The sequence below is a fragment of the Diadema setosum genome, chromosome 9 (assembly GCF_964275005.1).
Source record: "Diadema setosum chromosome 9, eeDiaSeto1, whole genome shotgun sequence".
NCBI classification, from domain to species: Eukaryota; Metazoa; Echinodermata; class Echinoidea; order Diadematoida; family Diadematidae; genus Diadema; species Diadema setosum.
Window position 1 is genome coordinate 37,605,047 of NC_092693.1, and position 23,247 is coordinate 37,628,293.

Here is a 23,247-nt window from a genome sequence, read left to right on the forward strand (position 1 = left end):
TTGATACGATACATTTTGAGGGCATACAGTAGGCCCCATTCTGTATCGTGTCATGGGACAGCATCATTTTTGCGATATGATAGGCCTATACCTATAGACATCCATAGCCGGAAGAAAGATAGGCCCTATATATAGTCATATCGTACTCTGTATATGCGTAGCTATTTTGTGCATTTTAGGCCTATATTTTCATAACTTCGAATACAGGGAGACGTGGGACAGTGAAGCTGTTCCAGTTCACCCCAGCACCCCCAAAAAAAAATCAAAATGGCGGCTAACATCACAATATTAAGCTAATTTTTGCAACATCTTTTAATGCAAATTTTTGGAACTACTTTAGGCCTATAGCATGCTAAGTGCCTGCTAAAACTGTACGATGAATTCAGAAATCATTTCACACTGAATGCAAAAAGAAAGAAAAAACTTCAAAAAAAGTGTCCAAAAAATAAATCAAAATCAAACTTTCCCGCAGAGTTGTTATAGAGCAGTTACCATAATTATGCTTGTCCTCTGATGCCAAATGCCTAACTGGTGATAGACCTAAGACTTAAAAGCCGATTAGTGAAACTTTGAGATATGAGAGGTGTCCCACTTCTCCCGTGTTCCAGTTCACCCCACTCTCCCCTATGATGCAAAACTTTTTTCTTTTTTTTTTATTGGCACGGTCCCGAAAGTGTCATAGAAATAGACGTGGGGCCTGAGGATACCCAATAGGCCCTATTAATTGCACACAAACTGCGCTTGTCTTAAAATGATAAAAAAAGATAACGAAAATAACAATAACAATAACAATAATGATACTACTACTAGTACTGCTACTACTAATGATAATAATAATGATGATTATTATTATTATTATTATTATCATCATCATTATAATAATAATACATACATAGGCCAACATACTAGGCCTACATTAATATAATTTCTGTAGCGTCATTTTCCATTCTGATTCAATGCTCAAGGCGCTTTACACCACAGCAGTAAGACTAAAAATACATACCATAAATGTATGTAGCAATTGGAAGTCTAAAAGAAAATTACGTTTAGTCCGTCAAAGTTCTACGCAATGAGGCCGTATCGGTGGTGTCATCTGCGCTCAGCAAAAAAAAAAGAAAAGAAAAAAAAGAAGAATAAATAAATAAATAAATAAATAAAAGATAGAAAGAAAATGAACACTCTTTTGAGTTCAGTTTTTTCATAAAAGATTTTGATGAAAATCCATGTGTTGTATACCATATTAAAGGTAATTCAATTTGCTATCAAACTAGTAAGTCAATATAAAGGTAATGATTACGCATGAGTGAACACAATTTTTCTCCTTAAAGGCACAAAAGCAAAAATTGCAAAATTTGACATGTTGTTTTTTCATTTAGAAATGTCCTTCAAGATAGCAGTGATAATAAAAGACCAGTTTAACACAATGAGAGACATGAATGACATGGCAAAAATAAGTTTTCGTTTTCTCTTTATCTCTTTATAACCTCAAACAATATCAAAGTTGGAAAATAAAGGGGAATTTTCTGTCAACTCAAATTTCAAATAACATGTGGAAGTGAGCACAAAGATGATTAAATGAGCAGAATATCTTTATTTCATTCTTTTAATTTAGTAATTTAAGAAATCATGAGACAAATTCAAGAATCAAAAATATTATTCAAAATTTCCTGATTTGAGATATCAATTTAGATTCCTATCATTTTTGTTTATATTGCTTCTATAATTTCATTTTAATTTGGATTTGACAGAAAATTCTTCAATTCCCTCCATTATTTAGCCTTTATCGATCTTTTGGGCTTCAAAGGTATTATAGAGGTCAAAGCTTTTTCTTTTAAACTTAATTCATGTTTTTTATTGTGTTAAAGTTGTCTTTTGTTTTTATTGTTACAGGGGAAGAGCACTTATGAAGTGCACGCATGAATGACAACTTATTCATATTTGCTATTGCCATGTACTTTTGTGCCTTTGAGGAGAAAAAGATCAAGGTGTTCATCATGCGTAAATATTACCTTTTTATTGACATAACCTGTTGATAGTCAATTAAATTGCATTTCATATGGTATAGGATATTAACTTACAGCCAAATATTCTATGAGAAATATAAACTTGAAAAGGTGTTTACTTTTTTTTTTTTTTTTTTTTTTGCTTAGTGTATCTCTTCAGGTATCTGTCATTATACAGTGTAGGCAATTCCTACCGACAGTCCAACATCATCAATTTCAATTTTTTTTTTCAATTTTCAATCTTTATTTATTTTTATAAACCATTCATATGTACTGTAATACAAACCCCAGGTTGAACCAGGTTGATGTCTCATGCACTGAGTGTCCCTTTGCAAGATATCATTTTATATAGTAAAAGTAGACCCAGTAATGAATTCAAGGTCTACTAAGTATAAACCTATAGGCCCTACAGCTAAGAAAACAGTATTCACTACCCACTGTTAGTCAAAATCAAATGGTGTAAGATATTCAATGAATAAATAAAAGACACCAAACCAATAGGCCTATGAGATACTGGGAAATCCCTTCTCGCCCTTTTCAATACTTTTGTAACATAGTAATTAGCATGCACTCTGTACTCTCCGTCATTCGGTTTAAAGTGTCCGGTTATTTCCAACAAAATCTTTAGACACTGTCTGTCCGGTTTCTTTCACAAGTGAACGTTCTTTTCTAATTTCTACGCATGACGGTTCGTGCTCCTACCTGCGTGTGATTTCACGCCAGCGCAGCGTTCGTGGTTGGGTTGCGCTGATAGTTGCGCTGCTGCTTCGCGATTGGTAATGATCGAAGGTTACATACATGCGCCTGCTGCATACATGCTGATCCGATATCCGTGCGTTCATTTCTGATTCACACTGGAAACGTGACGCAAAAAATGGCGTTCTTCGGACGGCCTCGGGCCAGTGGCCCTGTCGATACCAGTCTTTACGAACTTCTGGGGGTCCCTAAATCAGCAAATGATACGGAGTTAAAAAAGGTAATTAGATTTAAGAACACACTGTTTGTTCGAATCGCCTGCTGGAGGATTTTGTCACTGAGTGCTGGTGATGGAATGAATGACTTGACGTTTTACACATAGCCTACTACATAGGTTTGTGTGTGCTGCATGCAAGCGTGGCTTAGGAAATAACGTGTGCTGTCTATGGGACTTCATGCCAAATGCATGTGACCATGCAGGCTACACGGTGAACGGCGACGATCGCGAGTCGCGCTGTGCCGGTAGGTTCCATAGGTTGACGATCGTACAATATTGTATGCGAGCTGTTCGCACGCCGAAAGTAGAAAAGCTTCGTGAACGTTCTCTCTTTTATTAGTGTCACACTGAAACCACGGCGGAACGTGTTCTCTCTATCCTCTTTCAGCATTTTATGAATTAAACAAAATTAACAGATATGACGAAGTTTCATTTTTGATGTGAAATACAATGTAATTTTACATGCTGAGGGTCTGTAATTGTACAGTGATTGTATAACTAAGAAATCTTGCAGTTTCCTCTTTTCATTCAGTTCAGTAGACACAATCAATTCAAGGCCATGCATTTGCCATACATGCAATTACCTACTACCTAACCTGTACTGTACACAGCCTGTAGAAGTACATCAGGCGTCCTGTGTATGTGTAGTAGGCCCTAGAGCCCATTTAGTCTTATAAAATTTAAACTAGAGGGTGGTCTAGACCCTATACATTCTATTCTAACAGTTAAGACACATGTCTATTCTGATTTTGATGTACTACACAACAAGACAACAGTCTTCCTGTATTAATTTCTTGATTTGTGGTTTGTGAAGTACCTTTTGTGAGCATGTTGACATGAATTTGCTGATTTCCCTTTCAGACATTTTGACAGAAAATCAATCATAAATGGAATATTGGTACCCTCCCCCCCCCCACTGAATCTTTTCATTCTGTGACACCTGGTAGTACCATAGACAGATAGATAGTCTACTGCTAATACACTCCTACATGTACACATACAGTAGAGAGATCGTCTAACGTGTTAGATAAATGGTCACACTGCACTTACACTCAGTGATGGGATCTGTCTCTTCATGGTGGGCTTCGTATCTGACGTTGGGACATGTATGTTCAGCCCTCCGTTTAGACTCTAGAGACAGATCTGCTCGTATCACTTTGCTGTACAAAATTATGGATCAGTGTGAAACAATAAATCCCATTGGTAGGCCCTATATCGGTCTACACTTAGTTGTAACTATGCACTGCCCTGTCACTGCACACAACGGAGACGCGAGACTACATACAGCACAGGATTACTACTCGATACTGCCTGGTACCATGCTGGTACTAATCACTATGCATGTGTAGTCCACTAGACCGTTCTACTGTCTACTAGGGTGACTACAATGTAGGCATTGACTAGATACAGACCTACAATACAGTACATGTCTACACTACAATATAGGCTGTGTCTTGTGTCGAGGAGGAACGGAAAATACAGTATGAGCACTGACACTTTTGTGTGTGTGTGTGTGTGTGCGCGCGCTGTGACTCTTTAGGAGTCTAATAAATTTGCAAACTGTAGTACATTATACCCATTATGCAATGTACAGGTTTCAAAGTGAGGAGTTGTGTATATAGAATGTGCGTATGTGTGGATACCGTATGTGTATGTGCTTGCATGCCTCGGCAACTTCCAAAATACAGTCTTTACATCAGAGCTTCATTTTGCACAAACATAAAGGTTTGCCCATGGAATTGCAAGTAGTTTAACATTTTTTTTTTTTTTTTGAGCAAGAAGACACTGGCTTATTATCATCAGAACTGAACTGCAGTAGAGTGATGGCATGAAGTTTGGCTTGCTGTAACATGTACAATAGAGCACCATGATACAATGGACAATTTTGTATATCCTCATACATGTACATGCACAATACATGTACAGCCTGGTTACATTATTTGGTAGTAGTCCTGGTTTTGAGTGGGATAGATGTGTAGAAATTTTAGGAGCAAGTGCTTTAGATTGAATGAGTCTTTATCAAAACTAATTTGTAGGGAGAAAACAGTAGACTGGAGAAAGAGTGTATACGGCTGTTCATGTATACATACCGCATTTTTGTAGACACCTCTAGAAAGGACCATGCAGATTGGTTTACAGAGACTCTCTTGATGTTCAGGTCAAACAGCAGAACATTTAAATACACGTAGACTTCGTAATCTGAGAAGATAATGTACTTACAATTGTAACATGTACATTTGTACTCATGCCCATAGCCATTACCTTACTCCCTGTGAAATGCAACATCTACTGAGAAAATGTGCACCATGACTTTGTAATGCTGAATCAGAGTGCCCCTTCAAAGTGAAGGGTTTAGGGTTCATCTTTTCCACAAAGGGAACACTTTGAGCAAATCACAAGGTGATTAAACAAGCAACTCGCAAGTCCAAGCCACACTTATAATAAATCTAAACAACTTGGGAAGATTTGAGTATTGGCAGCATGTACACTGCACATTGTATGTAGTCGAGGCACAATGCGACTGAAAAACTGGTGATCTTTAGAAGAAACAGTACTTAGTGAAATATTGAAATGTGCTCATTGTTTGGAGAATATTTGTTTCTTGTGTTGATGCATGCTTTGATACAAAGCAATGTTTGTAGGAAAATGTGCAAGTAACATTATTTACCATGATTTTCTTTTATTTTTTTCATGTTACCAGGCCTATCGGAAGATGGCAAAACAATATCATCCAGATAAGAATCCAGAGTATGGAGAAAAAGTAAGTGACAAGTTATTTCAGCTTAAAGGTAGGGAATCCCATTTGCATGCCTTAAATGAAGAGTTGTATAAACACAGTGGTATGTTGAAGAGAATACCATTTTAGAAACTCCCATAAAGTATTGAAAGTGGAAGGTAACATTTAGTACATTTTTATTGACCGTTAGGTTTTGAATTGAATTCTTTTCGGGGCTCACCGTAAATTCCAGTACATTACTAAGCTACCTTTGCAGACCCATGCACTGCATGTGTGTCCATCATGTACAGATGTGTGAATGAAGTTCATCAAAACTTACAAACATTTAACATTCTTGCCACACACTCTAATGTTATTACATCAGCTCTTATACTTTTAGATTTGTGTTTGTAGATAAAAAAATACAGAAGACTGCAACAAAAAGGCTTAAGTGTGGTTGACACACAGAACTACTGAGTAGTTGAGTTTCGTGCATTATTCAAATTGTAGATAACTGTTGACTTCCAAATTTCTAAGCAGTGGCCTAAACAAGTCCCCTGAGGTTCATATTTAATGTTTTGCTGCATTTTAGGAGTTCTGTAAAAGGTATCCCCTACCTTTAAACTGAAAGAAAACTCTAATGTCTCAAACAGTCATATTTGTCTAAAGATACATTTGTTGTCTTTCATAATCCACAGTATCTATATTAAATTGCAGAAGATGTTAATAGATTTTGATTTGCATATAACCAGTAGTCCAATCAAATACCAAGTACATGCAGCAAGAAAATTTATTAAACTAGTGTATGACTTTGACTGATTTGTACGTAAAGTGAATGCTGTAATGCAGTATAAGATGTGCTAAGAGAATATGCTCTAATGAAGTCTTTCATAGGTGATTTGTATAACTGAATGCTTGCATACATGTAGTTAAGAATTTAATCTGCTGTCGACTGTGCAGTTGTGTGCATTATGAACCATATTTGTTTGCTTAATATTCTTTGTGTGTTTTCAGTTTAAGGAAATCAGCTTTGCGTATGAGGTACTATCAGACCCAGAAAAGCGGGAAACCTACGATAATTATGGACTTGATGCCCTGAAAGAAGGAGGTGGCAGAGGTGGAGGTAAGTTGGAAGAAAAAAATCTTTGAAAAATCTATCAATAGTGAAATATAAAAGTAACATGTCACATCAAGATGGGCAAATTATCCTGCTAAGGTATTATGAACAAAATACATGAATTGTTTGTTTCTCAGGAAATTAGGTGGAATAAACATGGATGTCAATTAATCAACTTCTTTAGTGTAGTGATTTCATTCATGTCATGATTAATGTTTATACTGTTGGTGTTTATAGCACATTTTAATACTTTTTAGTTAAAAAAAAAGATCTGAATGCTTCTCAGAGCAGGAACTATGACAAATGCATTGTAAATTCTGGATTTATTTTCACTTCTAATTTTTGACTGGAATCCCCCCTAAACTTATTTCCATCAACCCCTTTGCATGAACAGACTGTAAGTTGTATGAGTAGCTAGTTTTCACCTAGCGTTTATGCATCATCATAGATGAGGTTTATGTTGTCCAGATTTTTTTTTCCATATAAGCAGAATCAGTCATTACTTTGTGAAAGAAGTGCTGTATTAAAACTGTATCGTTTGCAAGCATAATCTGCAAATTGACACTAGTAGGACAGTGTGATAAGACTGCAGTGTTGTTGGTAGTTCATGTAATGAAATGTCCCATGGGTAAAAGAGGCTGAAATCTTCTGAATAGTGTGAAGGGGTACACTGTAATGGCAAAGGATAGAAGATGCAATCATAGAAGATGGAAATACAATTATATGTACATTGTATGTATTTGAGCTTCATTTTTCTTCTCTCTTTTTTTTTTGGGGGGGGGGGGGGGGTGCATTTCCTCATTGAGAAAGAAAGAAACATGCCAATTTTGCCAATCCTCAGGAGGTATGGAAGATCTCTTCTCAAGCTTCTTTGGTGAAAGTATGTTCGGGGGTCCGTTTGGCGGAAGGGGACCCAGGAGGACTAGCAGACGAAGAATGAAGGGGGAAGATACTCTACATCAACACCGGTAAGTTTGCTGTGCCATTGTTCCTTTCTTTCTCTCCTTCTCCCTCTCTTACTGGTCACTTTATCTTTACATGCCTTGCTATTTACCTCTCGATCTTTTCTTTGTCCATTTTCTCTTTCATCATTTAATTTATCTTTGCATTCTGTGTAATTTCCCCTTGCTGTGTCACTAGTCACATCATCGTTCATTTTGCAATTGCTCCTTTTTTCTCTCACAGGTCATTTCATCACATGTTTCGCCATTACCCCTTCACACTGTTCAATTGATCTCCTAAGCTTTACCTTGTATCTACTCTCCCCTGTCGGTCTATCGTACACCCCCCCCCCCCCCCCCCCAACACTTCTTCTCTTTCAGGTCTGTCAGAATATTTCACATGTTGGTCTGTACCCCTGTCACTCACTAGTCATTGTATCTCTTATTTAGTGCTTTTTGCCGTCATTCTTTTCTCTCTATAATGAGGTTAAAGGGATGGTACAGTATTGGTGGAGATGAGAATTGGGCTTTTAACTTTTTGCAAGGTACCAAGAAAACACTTAAGATATAGTACAGAACATACCATTTTGAGAGGAATTCAAAGTTTATTTGATGAAAATCGGGTTTGGAGTGACTGAAACATCTAAAAACAAAGTAAAACAAATATAATAATAAAGTGTGGGTCCCACACTTTATTAGAATAGCTCTTTTTTGGATATCTCAGCCATTTCAAAACCAATTTTCATCAAATAAATGTTGAATTCCTCATAGAATTACATGCTCTTTCATATTTCATAAGAGCTTTCTCATTATCTCACCAAAAAATGTTAGAAACCTGAAATTAGGTCTCAACCAAAACTTTACAAAAACAATCCCTTTAACCCACAGGCTTTGCTTTTGTTCCTTTCTGTCACTGGCCAGTTTATCCTTTGTACTTTGCTATTATTCCTTTCTTCCACCAGTCAGTTAATCTCACATGTTCAGCCAGTACCTCCCAGTCTATCTTTCTTCTTTTGCCATACTTCCTGTTTTTATCTCATCAACTTTTACTTTCTCCACAGTATTTTTGTCTGTTGCTCACACACTATCATGTGACTTTTACGTCTCTTAAAAATATTTTTCATAGATTAATTGCAATTATTTCATGAAATGTTTCACTGACAGAGATAAACTAGTATCTTCCCTTACTGAAGACAAAATTCAAAATGATTATTCAATATAGCAAGTTGTGTATTCATGAATGATAAGCATGCAAATGTGCATTTCCACCAAGTAATATTGTACACCGTATGTGAAGAACAATGGTCTTAACGATACAAAGAAAGGGAATCATTCAGTCCTTACATATTTACATAACTACAAATTTCATTTCAGTATAACTTATCCCAAGCATTATTATTATTATTATTATTATTATTATTATTATTATTATTATTATTATTATTATTATTATTATTATTATTATTATTATTATTAATTATTATTAATTATTATTTTTTGGGGGTGGGGTATATCCATATATTGCTGTGGGAGAATTAGACATGCTTGAATATGTTATGCACTTGTCAATGTAATGACGCACCCCACTACCCCCGGACATGGGTGCGTCATGGTCATTTTTTGACTGACCACACGGGGTTTTTGACGGACACCACAGTCACTTTTTTGACGGACAAAAGGCTGCAAGTGACGAACACCACAGTCACTTTTTTGACGGACAACACGTTGAAAGTGACGAACACCTCGGTCACTTTTTTGACGGACATCCTCGGTACATTTGACGCACCCCCGAAAATACTGAAACGATTTTTGCATACGTTTTATTCAAGCAATTTCATTTTCTTTTGGTTCGTAAACATAATTTGTAAAAGTTTCGGCAAGTTTCCCTTACCCTGGCCCTGCAAGCACCGTACCGTCATTCACCGTACATCACGCTGCTGCTACGATATTCCGTACAGTAGTATGTATTCTGTGCATGCAATCCATCCATACGACAATCACATGTGTGCAGATGCGCTGTGTGTGCGCGGCCATTGCTAGTCCGGTGGCATACTGCAGCGCAGGTACACACCACGCCACGGCATTCCCGCGAGTATACACAGCCCAGTCGCTGTACGTAGAGATTCACACAGCGTACTAAGAAGTAAGAAATTGTTACATCGCTAAACAAGTCCCTGGTTTGACTTGAGATTGAGTATGCGTGATTTCATGGGTTTGCTGGATAGAAAATGTGAGGAGAAAGGGTGGCTTTTAAATTATTTGCTTGCCAGATTCTGGCAAGCATTTTTCCCTCTTATTCCAAAATGTTTCCCGACTTTGATTTTCACTTGCCGCGGGAAAACGCTCATCGTAATTTCACTCGCGGTACGTGTATACGGTACTGGTAGCGTGCAAAAATGCGTGCAGTTTTCCATAGGCTGAAGCCAAGTGACGCACCCCTCGGTTCAGAATAATGCGTGTTATTTTCCATAGCCAAGTGACGTACCATGACGCACGTCTCGGTCAAAAATTTGACCGACAATGATGGGATTTTGACGCACCCCTCGGTCAAAAATTTGACGGACAAAGCTGGTAAAATGACGGACACCTGGGTCACAAATTTGACGGACCAAACGAGGAAATGACGCACCCATGTCCGGGGGTAGTGGGGTGAGTCATTACATTGACAAGTGCATTACAGTTGTATGTTGTGAGGTTGAAACAGCATAACATACCAATATACTCCATGTAACCTTGCTGTCTACTCAGCAGTGTATTAAAACAGTGTGCAGTCTCTCTGAGAGCAATAGTTGCTGTATGTTTGTACAACTATTTCACTGTGATTGTGTTACAGAGTTTCTCTGGAAGATCTGTACAATGGCAAAGTATCAAAGCTTCAACTTAGCAAGAATGTAATTTGTGATGCATGTGGTGGGTAAGTACCTGTCAACTTATTCATCAGTTTAAAAGAAAGGAAAACAAATTAAAGCATGATGTATTTCAAAACTTCTGCTGTCATGAAGTGACTCATATACAAGTACATGTTTTGAAACGAGTAAGAGTGCTAGATAGTAGTGGTAAAAACAACAATAACAAAGATATATGGACATATGTTCTGGCAAAAGAGGACCACTGTTATTCAGTGTAATCTAATTCCTTTGACATGAATGAGATTTGCAACCAGTATATTTTAAAGGAAGGGAAAAAGTTGTGATAAATGAGATTACAGAAATACACATACACACACACACAAAAGAAAAAACAATTACCTATCACTGACTATGTCAGCAAAATCAGATGACACAACAAATTGCATTAGAGTCACTAAATTCAGTGTGATTAAATGTTCATGGATATTGCATTTTCTTTAGAAAAGCATTCTGGTATTCTGCAGAAAATTTGCCAAGTTGATGACAATCTTGTGTATCAGGCAAGACATGAAAATTCAGTTTTAGCCCTATTGTGCATCAAGTAAATGGAAATTGCTGCACAGACGGTGTCACATACTTGGGACACTAACAGTCTGTACAATGCTATGGGGTTTTCTGTGCCAATTAGCTCTCAAAGTGCACAAAGGGTTAAATATATTTGACACAATGTGAAAGCCTCATTGTGATATTAACTGCAAACCTGTCCTTGCTTTTGCAGAGTTGGGGGCAAGCCCGGTGCCATGCAGCCGTGTCGCACCTGTCACGGGCGGGGAATCAAAGTGACGATACGACAGCTCGGGCCGGGAATGGTCCAGCAGATGCAATCGACGTGTCCAGACTGCCGGGGAGAAGGTGAGTGTGTCAGCTGACCATTAACCGTGGTCATCATCTTTGATGAGAGAGGAATGGGAATGGGGGGGGGGGGGGATGGTGTGAGAGGAGGATGTTGGCACAGATTATGGAATGGAATGTGAAGTATGACAGAGCATAATCATCTTTAAAATGGCTCTCTCTCTCTACCTTGGCACTTTATAGTGATGCCATTTTCTTTTGATACTGTGGGAATATCTATGCAGTTATTGTAAAGGCAGCCAAAGATTTGTACATGCTAGCATCTTCTCATTATTATTACTAATATTCATGTATACATTCATTTTTCGTTACATTTTACTTTCAGTAGTCGTACAACTGTCCGCAAGAATAGTTTTATGACCTTGAAAGACAAAGATATCTGTTTATTACCATGTGACTCACAACAAACTTTTTGTTGATACAGGAATCACTTTTACAGCAGGCTTGTCTGCCTAAGACACAGAGAATATGAAAGTGAAACATGTACTGTAATACGGCAAATATTTTGCGAGGTTTTTATTTTCACGAATTTCGCGAATCAGCTGCTATTTGTGAAATTAAAGATGTGCGAAAATATTGACTGTGATCCTGATATGAATGTGATGCACATGTATACAGTTCTCCGTTTAGTACAGGACTCCACGATCGCAAATTGAACCACTCGCGAAATCATTGGGAAGTCTTGATTTGCGAAAATTTAGACTCGCTAAATATATGGCGTATACAGTATGCAGTATTTAAACCTTCCTCCACATTGTGTCACCCACCCTCAGGGGAGAGAATAAATGAGAAGGATCGCTGCAAGAAGTGTAACGGGATGAAAGTCAACAAAGAGTCCAAAATCCTGGAGGTGCACATCGACAAGGGCATGAAGGAGGGGCAGAGGATCACGTTCAGAGGGGAGGGTGATCAGCAGGTAAGAGTGCTTTCACCTCTGTACCCCGCCCAACCTCCCTTACACCTTTGCCATATACAGTGGGTTTCAGTGTGTTCTGTTCCAGGGTTAACTGATTGTATGTATGTCTTTATGTCATATCACCTTGATACTTTCAGCTCAGCTGAAGTTATCAAAATGCTGCTTGGTATAGATATACATATGTGTGACCTAACATCAGATTAAAGGACAAGTTCACCTTCACAGACATGTTGGTTGAGTGAATGCAGCAATATTAGTAGAACACATCAGTGAGAGTTTGAGAAAAATCTGACAATCCCTTCAAAAGTTATTAATTTTTGAAGTTTCCGCTTACTCAAGACTGGATGAGAAGACTACTGTAGCTTGTGATGTCACATGTGTACAACGATATGAAGAAAGAATAAAGAAAATTCAACATATTTTCACTTTTCTCGCATAACAAAAGAACACTTGACTTTCCTCTTTCATAAGGCAGGGGGAATAATATTACCCGTAACATATGTCAGTAACAAGTCGAAGAAATGTGCACTTTATTCAAAAAGTGAAGTTTTGTGAAATTCTCTTGTTATTTTCTTTATATCGTTGTACACACGCATATGACATCATATACTGTAGTAGTCTTCTCATCCAGCAGTGACTGCGCAGATACTTTAAAAATTCATAACTTTTGAACAGATTGTCCGAGTTCCCCAAACTTTCACTGATGTGCTCTACTTATATTGCTGCATTCACTCAATCCACATGTATATGAAGGTGGACTTGTCCTTTAAGGATCATGAATTCAGGGATCACAATTCCAGACTTGGCGCTAAAGTAAATTGTGGTAGATCTCTATTTTTAAGCTACTAGTGGGCAGATGGTATATTTGAGGGTTGTTGTTCATCTGGTGATAAGAATCGCACACTGTCTGTGATTACTTAAGATATATTCACCGAAATGCAGTCACTGTGGTATGATTGTAAACCATGGCATAGTAATCCTCATCAGTACTTCTTCTGTTGAGAATGAGAAGGGCTTTAAGTTGTCTCGAACACTATGGCCCGAATTCACGAAGGTGGTACAAATGAAACCATGGTTTAAACCATGGACAAAAACCATGGAGCGCCAAGTGTCGCACGGAATATTTTGTTACGAAATCAGTCATTTCGTCGATGAAATGATTATTTTGTAACGAAATGACAACATTTTGTAACTAAATGGACATTTCGTCCACGAAATGATAATTTCGTTAACAAAACAGTCATTTTGTCGACGAAATGACCAATTTCGTAACGAAATATTCCGTGCGACACTTGGCGCTCCATGGTTTTTGTCCATGGTTAAACCACGGTTTCATTTTTACCACCTTTGTGAATTCGGGCTTATGGGTTTAGTGGAAACTTAACGCCCTTATCATTCTCAACCGCCGACTTTATCTCTATAGCATAGATTTGTTCTCATTGAAACTTAACCACAATGAATGTATTGTCATGCTTTCGTATTCATCATTTTTGTGAGCTTGCAAAGGCTATAATGGCCTCTTTATATATTTATGATAAAAGTAATATTGGAAGGGGGAGAGAGAGGCAGCAGCACTGGGTTTTTCTGAGGGACGACACAACCATATGGCTGTGGGATAGTGATTCTAGGTAGATTGGAAGTCATGACTAGCATATAATATTACAAGGTCATGCAGGCTCATCATAATTCTGACTGTCCAGTGGAATGCTTCAACTGTGGGTGCAGTCATGTCACAAAATCTGAATTATGCAGATGAACTTATTTGTTCCTGCTTATGTTTATTTTATTCATTTCCCTTATATTACCTCACTTAGCATGGATATATTGAGGGGTAATCGAAAGTAATATTTTTTTGACCGATCAATAAAATTATGTTCAGTTTGGTCTCTTGGTATATATTTTACCCTAGGCCTAAGTTGAAACAGACACTTTCCGAAGTAAAGGAGCGACATTATTATTTGAATTCTTTGTCAAAGATTTCAAATTCTTCCCAAATTTTGTGCAAAACCTGAATATGACTTGCGGAAACATAATATTGGTTCAGTGAAAAAGTACAACGACATGTCAGATTAGTGACATAAGTGATGTTGTTGATAGCCTCGCTCAATACAAAGCGATGACATAATAAGTGGTCAGAAGTTTGCTTTGATGTCACATGTTGTTTCTCTCGACCCTTCAAATCCACCAGCCGGATGTGGAGCCGGGAGATGTGATCATCATACTGGTGGAGAAAGAACACAACCAGTTCAAGCGCCAGGGCACCGACCTCTACATGGAGCATACCATTGGCATCACGGAGGCGTTGTGTGGCTTCCAGTTTTCAATAACACACTTAGACAACAGGAAACTGCTCGTCAAGTACCCACCGGGAAAAATAATCCAGCCGGGTAAGTGTTGTAATCGTGTCAGTGAGAAGAAGAGGAAACAACTTGAAACACTCTAGTAGCCAGTGTCACATTATCCTAATTATGCTTATTTACATTGTGACTTGAAAACAAAAACCCTCACAAAATTGCTCAAAATGGCAAAATTGGTAATGCAATCAATATTTTATACAGTAGCTAGAGATTTTCATTTTAAGTGCATGCCTTCTGCAGTGCACAAAGAGTATGCATGCTTTTTAATGATGCAACTGTGAAATCATATTGCTGATGTTGCAACATTTATCTCATTCACTGCTAACGTGATACAAATTAATTAAGAAATTATTCTGCTAATGTTGAGGCTGTGACACCAACCAAATTTTGCATTAATTTGTTGCATGATCCATCTTGAACTAGTTTGGCAGTGTCACACCTCCTAATGAGGAGATCACTGCTTGAGCTGCAGCGGTCTGGGGCATGTATTACTCACATGTCAAGTCTGTTTCTGAATTTTACAGCGATTTAATAATAAAGTCTGGAATATAGAGGTTTTCTTTCCCCGCGAATTGCAGGAACAGCAGCAAGATGCTTGTATGCACAATTTACTCCCATTACAACAAACACAGTGCTTATAAATAACAAAATTCTCATTACAACGAAATCAAAATTTAGGTCCCGTAATAATCATCTCTATATCTGTATACACTATGCTGTTCGCTTATAATGAAATTTTGTTATAATGAAGAATGGATCCAAAGAAAACTGCCAGCTTTGAGGACTTTGAAGAGGAGCACACTGTATATCAAATCTATTTATATCCACTGTATCTACTGTAAATGTTGAGATTTTTTGCACGATTAATTTTTTGCACTAAGCAACTCAAGAGCATATTCGAGGGTTCTTGAATTCAATCTGCGCAATGATTGTCAACCCATTCAAAATGTGCAGAGAAAATAGTAAAGATATTTTTGCGGGTTTTTTAATTCACTGTAGCCAAATGTAGTGCGAAATATGGGAAAAGTAATGTACCGCGAAAATTTCTGCATTTACAGTATGAACCTATCTGTCTGTCTAGCTATCTATATCTATCTTATTTATCCATTCATCTGGTGTCCCTGTAATCATGTTTGTGAAGATAGGGAATGCATGCAGCATTTGCTGTTCCTCACTTGCAATCAGACAGAAAGGTTAAAGGCATAATTTACCATTTGCAGATGAATCAAAACCCAGCATTAGTGCTTCAAAATAGGTCTAAAATGTGAGTTAGGGATAGAAACAACCAATGTAAACATTTGAACCAGAATAATCACTGTTAAGTATTGCTAAATATACAAAATGTGAACAATAGTTATAATACAAATGTTCCAGACTAAACCGTCTACAGTTATGGTTTAATGAGAAAAATAGTGATATCTCCTTAGATTTTAGGCTTTATTGCAAAAATTTCATATGGTAGGATGTTTTGTGATACAACTGACATACACATATGCATCAAGAGTGATATCTTGAACATTTTTTAAATCACTGCTCCCAAAGGTAAATAGGACCTTTAACCCATTCCATACTGAATTCTGAAATGTCCATAGATTTAATATGCAGGTCACCAGGTTCCCATACGGAACGGCTTAACAAACTGTGAGGGAGCCCTTGTTCTTAGAGACTGTGTTTGTGCTTCACTGTTAACAGGCTGCAAACGGGTCGTGGAAGGAGAAGGCATGCCCATGTACAGGAATCCCTACGAAAAGGGCAACCTCATCATCAAGTTCAACATTGAATTCCCCGAAAATAATTTCACATCTGAAGAGAAGTTGAAGGTAACTGTGTCGGTGTGCCCCTTTATCTGTCAGTTGGATTCTCTGTCTTCATAATACAGTCCGACCTCTCCTATCTGGCCTCCCTTGATCCGGATCATTCTATTATCCGGATGCGATCTCGGCGTGATTTTTTTCTTAGATATATTAATTATGGGGAAAAGATCGATTTTAAACTGAAACAAGATTCTTACACAAACTCACATTAATTAGATATCTTTTCCCTACATAATTAACATACATTCACGTCTAATTTTCATGGAAATTATGCATTTAGGCATTTACTACCCTCAAATCACTTCAAGAACATGGACAGAAAACTTTTTATTAAATCAGTGCACGGTACAGGCGGTCCTTCATTCAGCAAATTATCACAGAATTTTGAATGCAGACTAGCAGATGAGAACGTGACATGTTCATGCAAAATTGATATGTGTATGTACATGTAGCTATCATTGGGTAGGCAGCTGTGTGTATTAAACATTGAGTCTCCCACATCCATCCAAATCCTTTATCCGGATGAGCGCCGGTCCCAACATGTCCGGATAGGAGAGGTCAGACTGTATCTTTGTTTATGCGTACAAATCACCAGAGAGGATGAAATTCAAACTGAGGAAAAATGCTTTCTTCCAAGTTTTCGTTAGCCATTGTCGAGGAATGGCAACCCAGTGCGTCACAGTGTTTAGGTTATTTGCTTGCAGAGTAACACAAGCATAAACCAACAACAGAATGTTCAGAAAGATGTGGAGTGACACACAAAAAAAAAGGAGAAAGTGATGGAGAGGAAAAAAATGAGAAAGAAGAGATGAAGATGGGGGTGAAAAGAAAAAAGGAAACATGTAAGAGCAAAAGAGGAAAATAAATTTGCTAGAAAAGCGCAGAAAGAATCATTCATCCCTTTTGGTTGGAGGGAGACAAGGTGGTGTATTCATCTTTCTTTACTGCTTTTGTGATCCGGATAATTTCTAGATCAGAATAAAGCACATGCCCCACTCCCAAAACAAAAACAACAACAACAAAAAGAAATATGCCTAGTGCTAGTATTCTAAGAACTAACTCTTGTTTTCTAAAATGCCATTTACGTCCGCGCCTCTATACAGGAACTGGAACAGCTGTTACCCCAGCGACCAGAGTATCCCCCGCCCGGCGATGAGGCCGAAGAAGTCACCCTGATGGACCTTGACCTCTCCCACAATCACCAAGAGCGTCGGGACGCCTATGAAGAGGATGACGATGATGACCACCCGGGTGGCCCGTCGGTCCAGTGCGCGCATCAATAACGTCAGTGTGGACAGTAGCAGCCTAATGCAGAAAGGACAGTGAGTTAGCGCTTGACCAATGTGTGAATAACGAACTGTCCCTGAAAGAGAAGAAAAAAAAATGGAGAGATTGCCATTTTGGACTCTCGCGTTTATGCCGAGACGAGATAAATGTTCAGGACTGTGTTAGATAATTGAGACTGTGATATATTGTTTGTTCTTTTCAGTGGGTCTGTTTTTTGGGGGTTTTTTTTGTTTTTTTTCCCCTCTTTCAGTTTGACTAGTCTTGTGTCCAGGCTCTCAAGTCTTAATGGCACCTTGACAGTAGTTGTCATGGTTGATAATTTGGACTGCAGCTTTTGCCAGACAGGACTTGAGGACCACTGTGAACCTGTTTTCAGTCCGAGATCGGTTGCGAACTGATATGGGCCTTCACTACCTGTTGTCACTGCTTTGATCATTTTCACAAAATAGTCATCATGGTCTTTTTCATTTCCCACTTCGCTTACATTGATGGTATATACTCTTGTATGCAGATAGGTAAATAATGATCAATACCTTTAATGTTTTCTCTCTGTTTTTTAGGTCATGTTGATCATTACATATGCACCAGTCTTTATAAACTTGTATTTTTGCTACTTTTTAATTGAACTGTGGAGTTGTAATTACTATGAATATAGTGCTTAATCCTATAATGTGTACTTTTGGGAAAAAGTGATTAAGCATACTCCTTAATGTTGCACACTATGTCAAATATTGTAGATTTGTTGATATATACATTTTTTGCTGGCACCATCCAAGTGGAGAGGTAATATAGCTCAGTGAATCAGAAGAAGAAAATGTTTCAGCATTAACCATGTATCATTACCAAGAATTTTAGCACTGAATCTTCACTCCATGGAAAACTGTAAAATATCAGTCTGACATTGCCAATAGGTACAGAAATATTTTCTCATGTCATGCTTACCAGTCTGTGTGTGTGGAACGTGTGAATACTTTCAGTTCAGTTTCAGATGCAATGAGCTTTATAAGGTCGTGGTGTAGGATGTCAAGGTGTTGCAAGCCATATTTCATATGTGATTAGTAGCCCGTATGTGAAAGTAAATGAGCGGTGCTGAATAATTGAATATAAGATATGTAGTAGGTTTTTCCTCATCCTTGATATTTACATCTTTTCAGTGATTGTGGAAGTGTTATTTAAAGCAATAAGTAAGAGCAGATGTGACAGAGGAGGTACTGGAGTTTCAACAGAGTAATGAGAACGTTCACATAGTGTTTTAGCTATTGGGAGATTAAAATGTCATTTGATATCTTCATTTTAAGGTATTGGGGTGGTGACAACTAAAACAAAAGGCTCTTGCAAATCTCTTTTTGGTACATCTGTGTGAAAGGAGGTGGTAGGTTGATGATTTGTTTTCGTATGAGTTAAGAATTAGCATAATTTCTTATAATTATAAATCGGTTGTAATTGTCTTGCAAGGAAAAGCTATGTGTCTTCACAAATAAGGATTATTTTAAATTTTGTCAAGGTTTCATACAGAAACGACACAAACAACAAAAACCTGTGATGACAAAAGTTAAAACACATTGCTTATGAGGAAAACTGTATAATATAAAGTAGCAGTCATCAAACTTTGGTGTCTCAAGGCTTGTAGGTGTGAAGTTAAACATCTGGACTTCCGTGTACGTTTGCATGTTACTGAATTAGAATCATGTCCATATGCACAACAGAATTTGAAGTGAATGTGAATTTGTAGTTGGTCTGCAACTATCAAAATCAGTTTGTTAATGAGGCAACCATTGATTATATTTGTGATGATATTATTTATGGCTTTAAAAAAAAAATGAATGCCGTCAGGTAAGAGGTTCAAGTTGCAGTGAGAAATATGCACATGGCTCAATAAAAGTAATAAGGATTCTATTAATGATAGGTTTTACTTAGCCCAGTATAACACATTCCATAGCCATGAGAAGCATTGACATATACAGTATGCTGAATGTTAGATTACCATTAAAGTAGGCACATGCGTAGTAGAGGGTTATATAGACAGATTTGGCAATACTGTGAGAAACCCACTGATTTATAAAATTCTTGTTTGATCTTTAGTTATGCTAGCCCTTGTCAAATTTGTGTGCACATGGCAGATAATTAAAAAAAGGGGAGCAGATAGCAATATTTTATCTCTAAAGTACTCTTGTAGGCAGAGAGACTGTTCATGGATAATACTTGAAGAGTTGACTACAAAATGGGATACAGTAAGTTCTATCCTTGAATGTTTTAAAGTATGTCCATCATCAGATAAAGCAAAATATATCTTTCCACTGATACATAACAAGGAATATTCTTGAAGTTATGATTAAAAAAATAATCCATATTTTCTGGGTTTTTTTTATTGGCAGCTTTAATTGCAAATATCACAAATTGAAAAGAATGGAGTTAACTCATTTTGCCATTAAACTCTTCATTTATAGCCCTTAGAACAATGGATGGGTGTAGCAATGTACTCAAAATCCATGCTGGTTGCTTACACAAGCACATCTCCACACAGACAGACAGATAGACAGACAGTCAGACAACCAGGCAATTCACGGAGCACATTCTTAGCTATTAGATTGACAGGGTTGCCTCTATTGACCGATTCGGGTTCGTTGAGGGCAGCAGACATTTTACGGCACAGGGCGCAGCCATAGTGGGTGTATCAGCCGACCCCCCCTGCTCTCCCCCACCCAGGGGCAACATGTTTACACGCACTTGTAACAAAGGTTCGCGCACTAAGCAAGCATTCGCGCACTCAGTACGAGACGCCTATTGGCTAAAGCAGTTTTTCATTCTGCGCGCGTGCTAATGTAGGGAGAGGGGTGGGGGAGTGCGGAGGGGGGGTCGGCTGATACACCCACTATGGCTGCGCCCATGCCAAAAATACACATAGCGCGTCACAGAATCGGTCAATATCCAGACAACATTCATGGCTGTTTTGTTTTGTTTTGTTTTGTTTTGTTTTGTCTGTGTTTTGTTTTTGTAAGTTATCTAGAGCAACTCTTGAAGCTTTTGGAAGTCCTTTTGATTGACTTGAGCTGGCAACCAACCACATAATGCCAGCAGATCTCATCAGTAGTTATGGAAGTATACTAAGAACAAAATAACTGGCTGATGATATGAGTCTCTCTAACTGATCATTCTCACCAGAAATGTTAATGGATTTGGGCTGTGATAGAATTAGAATGATCTAATTGATCATTCTCACCAGAAATGTTAAGTGATTTGGGCTGTGATAGAATTAGAATGATCTAATTGATCATTCTCACCAAAAATGTTCAGTGGTTTGGGTTGTGATAGAATTTAAGCAGCTTGTGGAGGAGGATTGCATTTTAAGAGTGCAGTGCCAGTATTCACACGTGTGTGAAGTGTGAGAAGCAACTGAATTTACTCATAGCATCTTCTGGTATCCAGAACTTCACCCTCTTCTTGCTGATATGAACAAATGTGGGCACTTCATCTTTCGACAGAGACATCCCTTGACCATTTACGTACAGCTTGTACTTAGTGATAGATGTCTGTCTGTACAGTTTTGGATTGTAAAAGTGTACTGCAACCTGATGAAGGAAAATCATTGACTGTAAATTCAGGGTTTTCTGCCAAAGCAAAGCTCTGTTTATGCAAAGAAACTCCTGCTTGACATCTGTACAATAGTCTCCATTCTCATCCCACACCATCCCGTGCTTAGCATGTTCATTATTGTTCAAGTTGTCTGTTTGTTTTTTTAATGACTGTTGACACAATGCATTCTTGTACACAGAAGTATTCCTCACATGAACATCTAGATATCATAACAGATATCCTAATACATGAAATAATTGATATACAATAAACAAATACAAAGTATGGTAATTAGGTCAGCTATGCTAGAATTCTTTTGTACTTGCTATGTTCTTGCAGAAATGCGTGTAAAACGAAAACAGATTTGTAATGATAGCCTTATTTCCAGTCTCCAGTAAGATATGTGTTAACATTATGGTTCTGTGTTTTTAAAAATAAGGTGTCATAGGTAGTAATGTTTGAATTAATAAGGCCTATCAGTGCTTGAGACAATATTGTAAGGCAGCAGTGATATGTGTATAGAAGTGATTAGGATTTTGCATAGAGCCGTACGATAGGCTATTATCTGAGGGAATGACAGTGGTATAAAGTTCAGACTTTTATTTGTGTTTGACAGCTCTTTTCAGTGTTAAGATAAAACATATTTGTTATTTCTGTTTATAATAAAAGTAAACATTTCAGGAGGAAATTAAAACTAGATTTCATTACCAGTCTCAAATATGATATTATCCATGAAGTAACAGTTCGTTAGTCGTGCACACCAGTACCCAAATTGTTTCTCATGTCTCTTTCCAGTGTGAGATTGGATGATGCAAGGAAATCGAATATAGACCAGTTTTGTAAAATTCAGTAGGGAGCAATGCTAGATTTTTTTTTTTTTAATATATGCACACCCTTTGGAGTGTAATTGGCAGTCTTACGCTTGAACTGTCAACTTGCTGTAAGTTGTAGAGCTTCACTGTATTTTTGAAATTTGTAGTGGAATAGTTTTCCGTGCATTTTCTACATAGTACTGTAATGTCATGCGTTTCCATTGTGCATACAAATTTCAGCCTGCATACCATGTGTGTAATACATGTCCCGCATGGAAATTGGCAGCTATTTATTGTAATGATAGTGGAAATTTTGGATTGCTGAGCCTAGCGGGGTCCCATATTTTTGTCCCATCTGGAAAGTGTGGGAAGCAGCTCTTTGTGCAACGGTTTCCGCAGATAGTGGTCCACTGTTGCCAGGACAACCATTTCTTGAAGTGGTTTCAGTGAGTTCATATAAAATATTTTTTATAATCTATAATCTCTGCCCTCACTCTAGATTCTCAAGCTTATCATGTTTTCTCTGGATTGTTTTTTAGGAGCGTACTAAACACCTTAGAATTCTTACGTGCAACTTGAATTTTGTGTACATCGGACTCTTTTGCTGCCTATTAAACAGAATACAGTCTCAAATGTGTACGCCTGATTACATGTAGGTGCATGCATGTGATTAAATGATTTTTGTGTATTGTAAAGAGCTTTTTTGAGACATGTACAGAGGGAGACTACTTCATTAATCGTTATTTAATTAAACAGACTCTGCGTAACCTCCACTGTGATTTCAGTTTTTGTGTGTGTCTGTGACGTACAGGTAGGACTTAAAATCCTCTGTAAGAATGTCTAGGCATTGAAGCCATAACAAGCACTACTGTTTTGGTGGACAAAACATAGTGCTTGTAAGAGCTACCACTTAATGTTTTTCCAATTTCTCATTGGTTTAATAGCATTGTTTTAGCCTGGATCCAATGGACCTAACA

The 23,247-nt window shown here is 37.7% G+C and overlaps 1 protein-coding gene across 1 annotated transcript; it reads left to right on the top strand.

Annotated features, from left to right (window-relative positions):
• The first annotated feature begins 2,863 nt into the window (after nt 1-2,863).
• On the top strand, nt 2,864-20,486 carry LOC140233516 (dnaJ homolog subfamily A member 2-like). The gene is made up of 10 exons (XM_072313635.1): nt 2,864-2,979; nt 5,678-5,737; nt 6,707-6,815; nt 7,651-7,777; nt 10,584-10,664; nt 11,378-11,511; nt 12,285-12,427; nt 14,616-14,814; nt 16,477-16,604; nt 17,702-20,486. Exons 1-10 carry the CDS (start codon nt 2,878-2,880, stop codon nt 17,879-17,881), a joined length of 1,263 nt encoding a protein of 420 aa, XP_072169736.1. The 5' UTR covers nt 2,864-2,877; the 3' UTR covers nt 17,882-20,486.
• The last annotated feature ends 2,761 nt before the right edge of the window (nt 20,487-23,247 follow it).

Coding starts and splice junctions, on each gene's coding strand:
- LOC140233516 (XM_072313635.1), top strand. CDS start 2,878: ATGGCGTTCTTCGGACGGCCTCGGGCCAGTGGCCCTGTCGATACCAGT. Junction 5,738..6,706: donor ATCCAGAGTATGGAGAAAAA/GTAAGTGACAAG, acceptor GTGTGTTTTCAG/TTTAAGGAAATCAGCTTTGC. Junction 16,605..17,701: donor CATCTGAAGAGAAGTTGAAG/GTAACTGTGTCG, acceptor GCCTCTATACAG/GAACTGGAACAGCTGTTACC.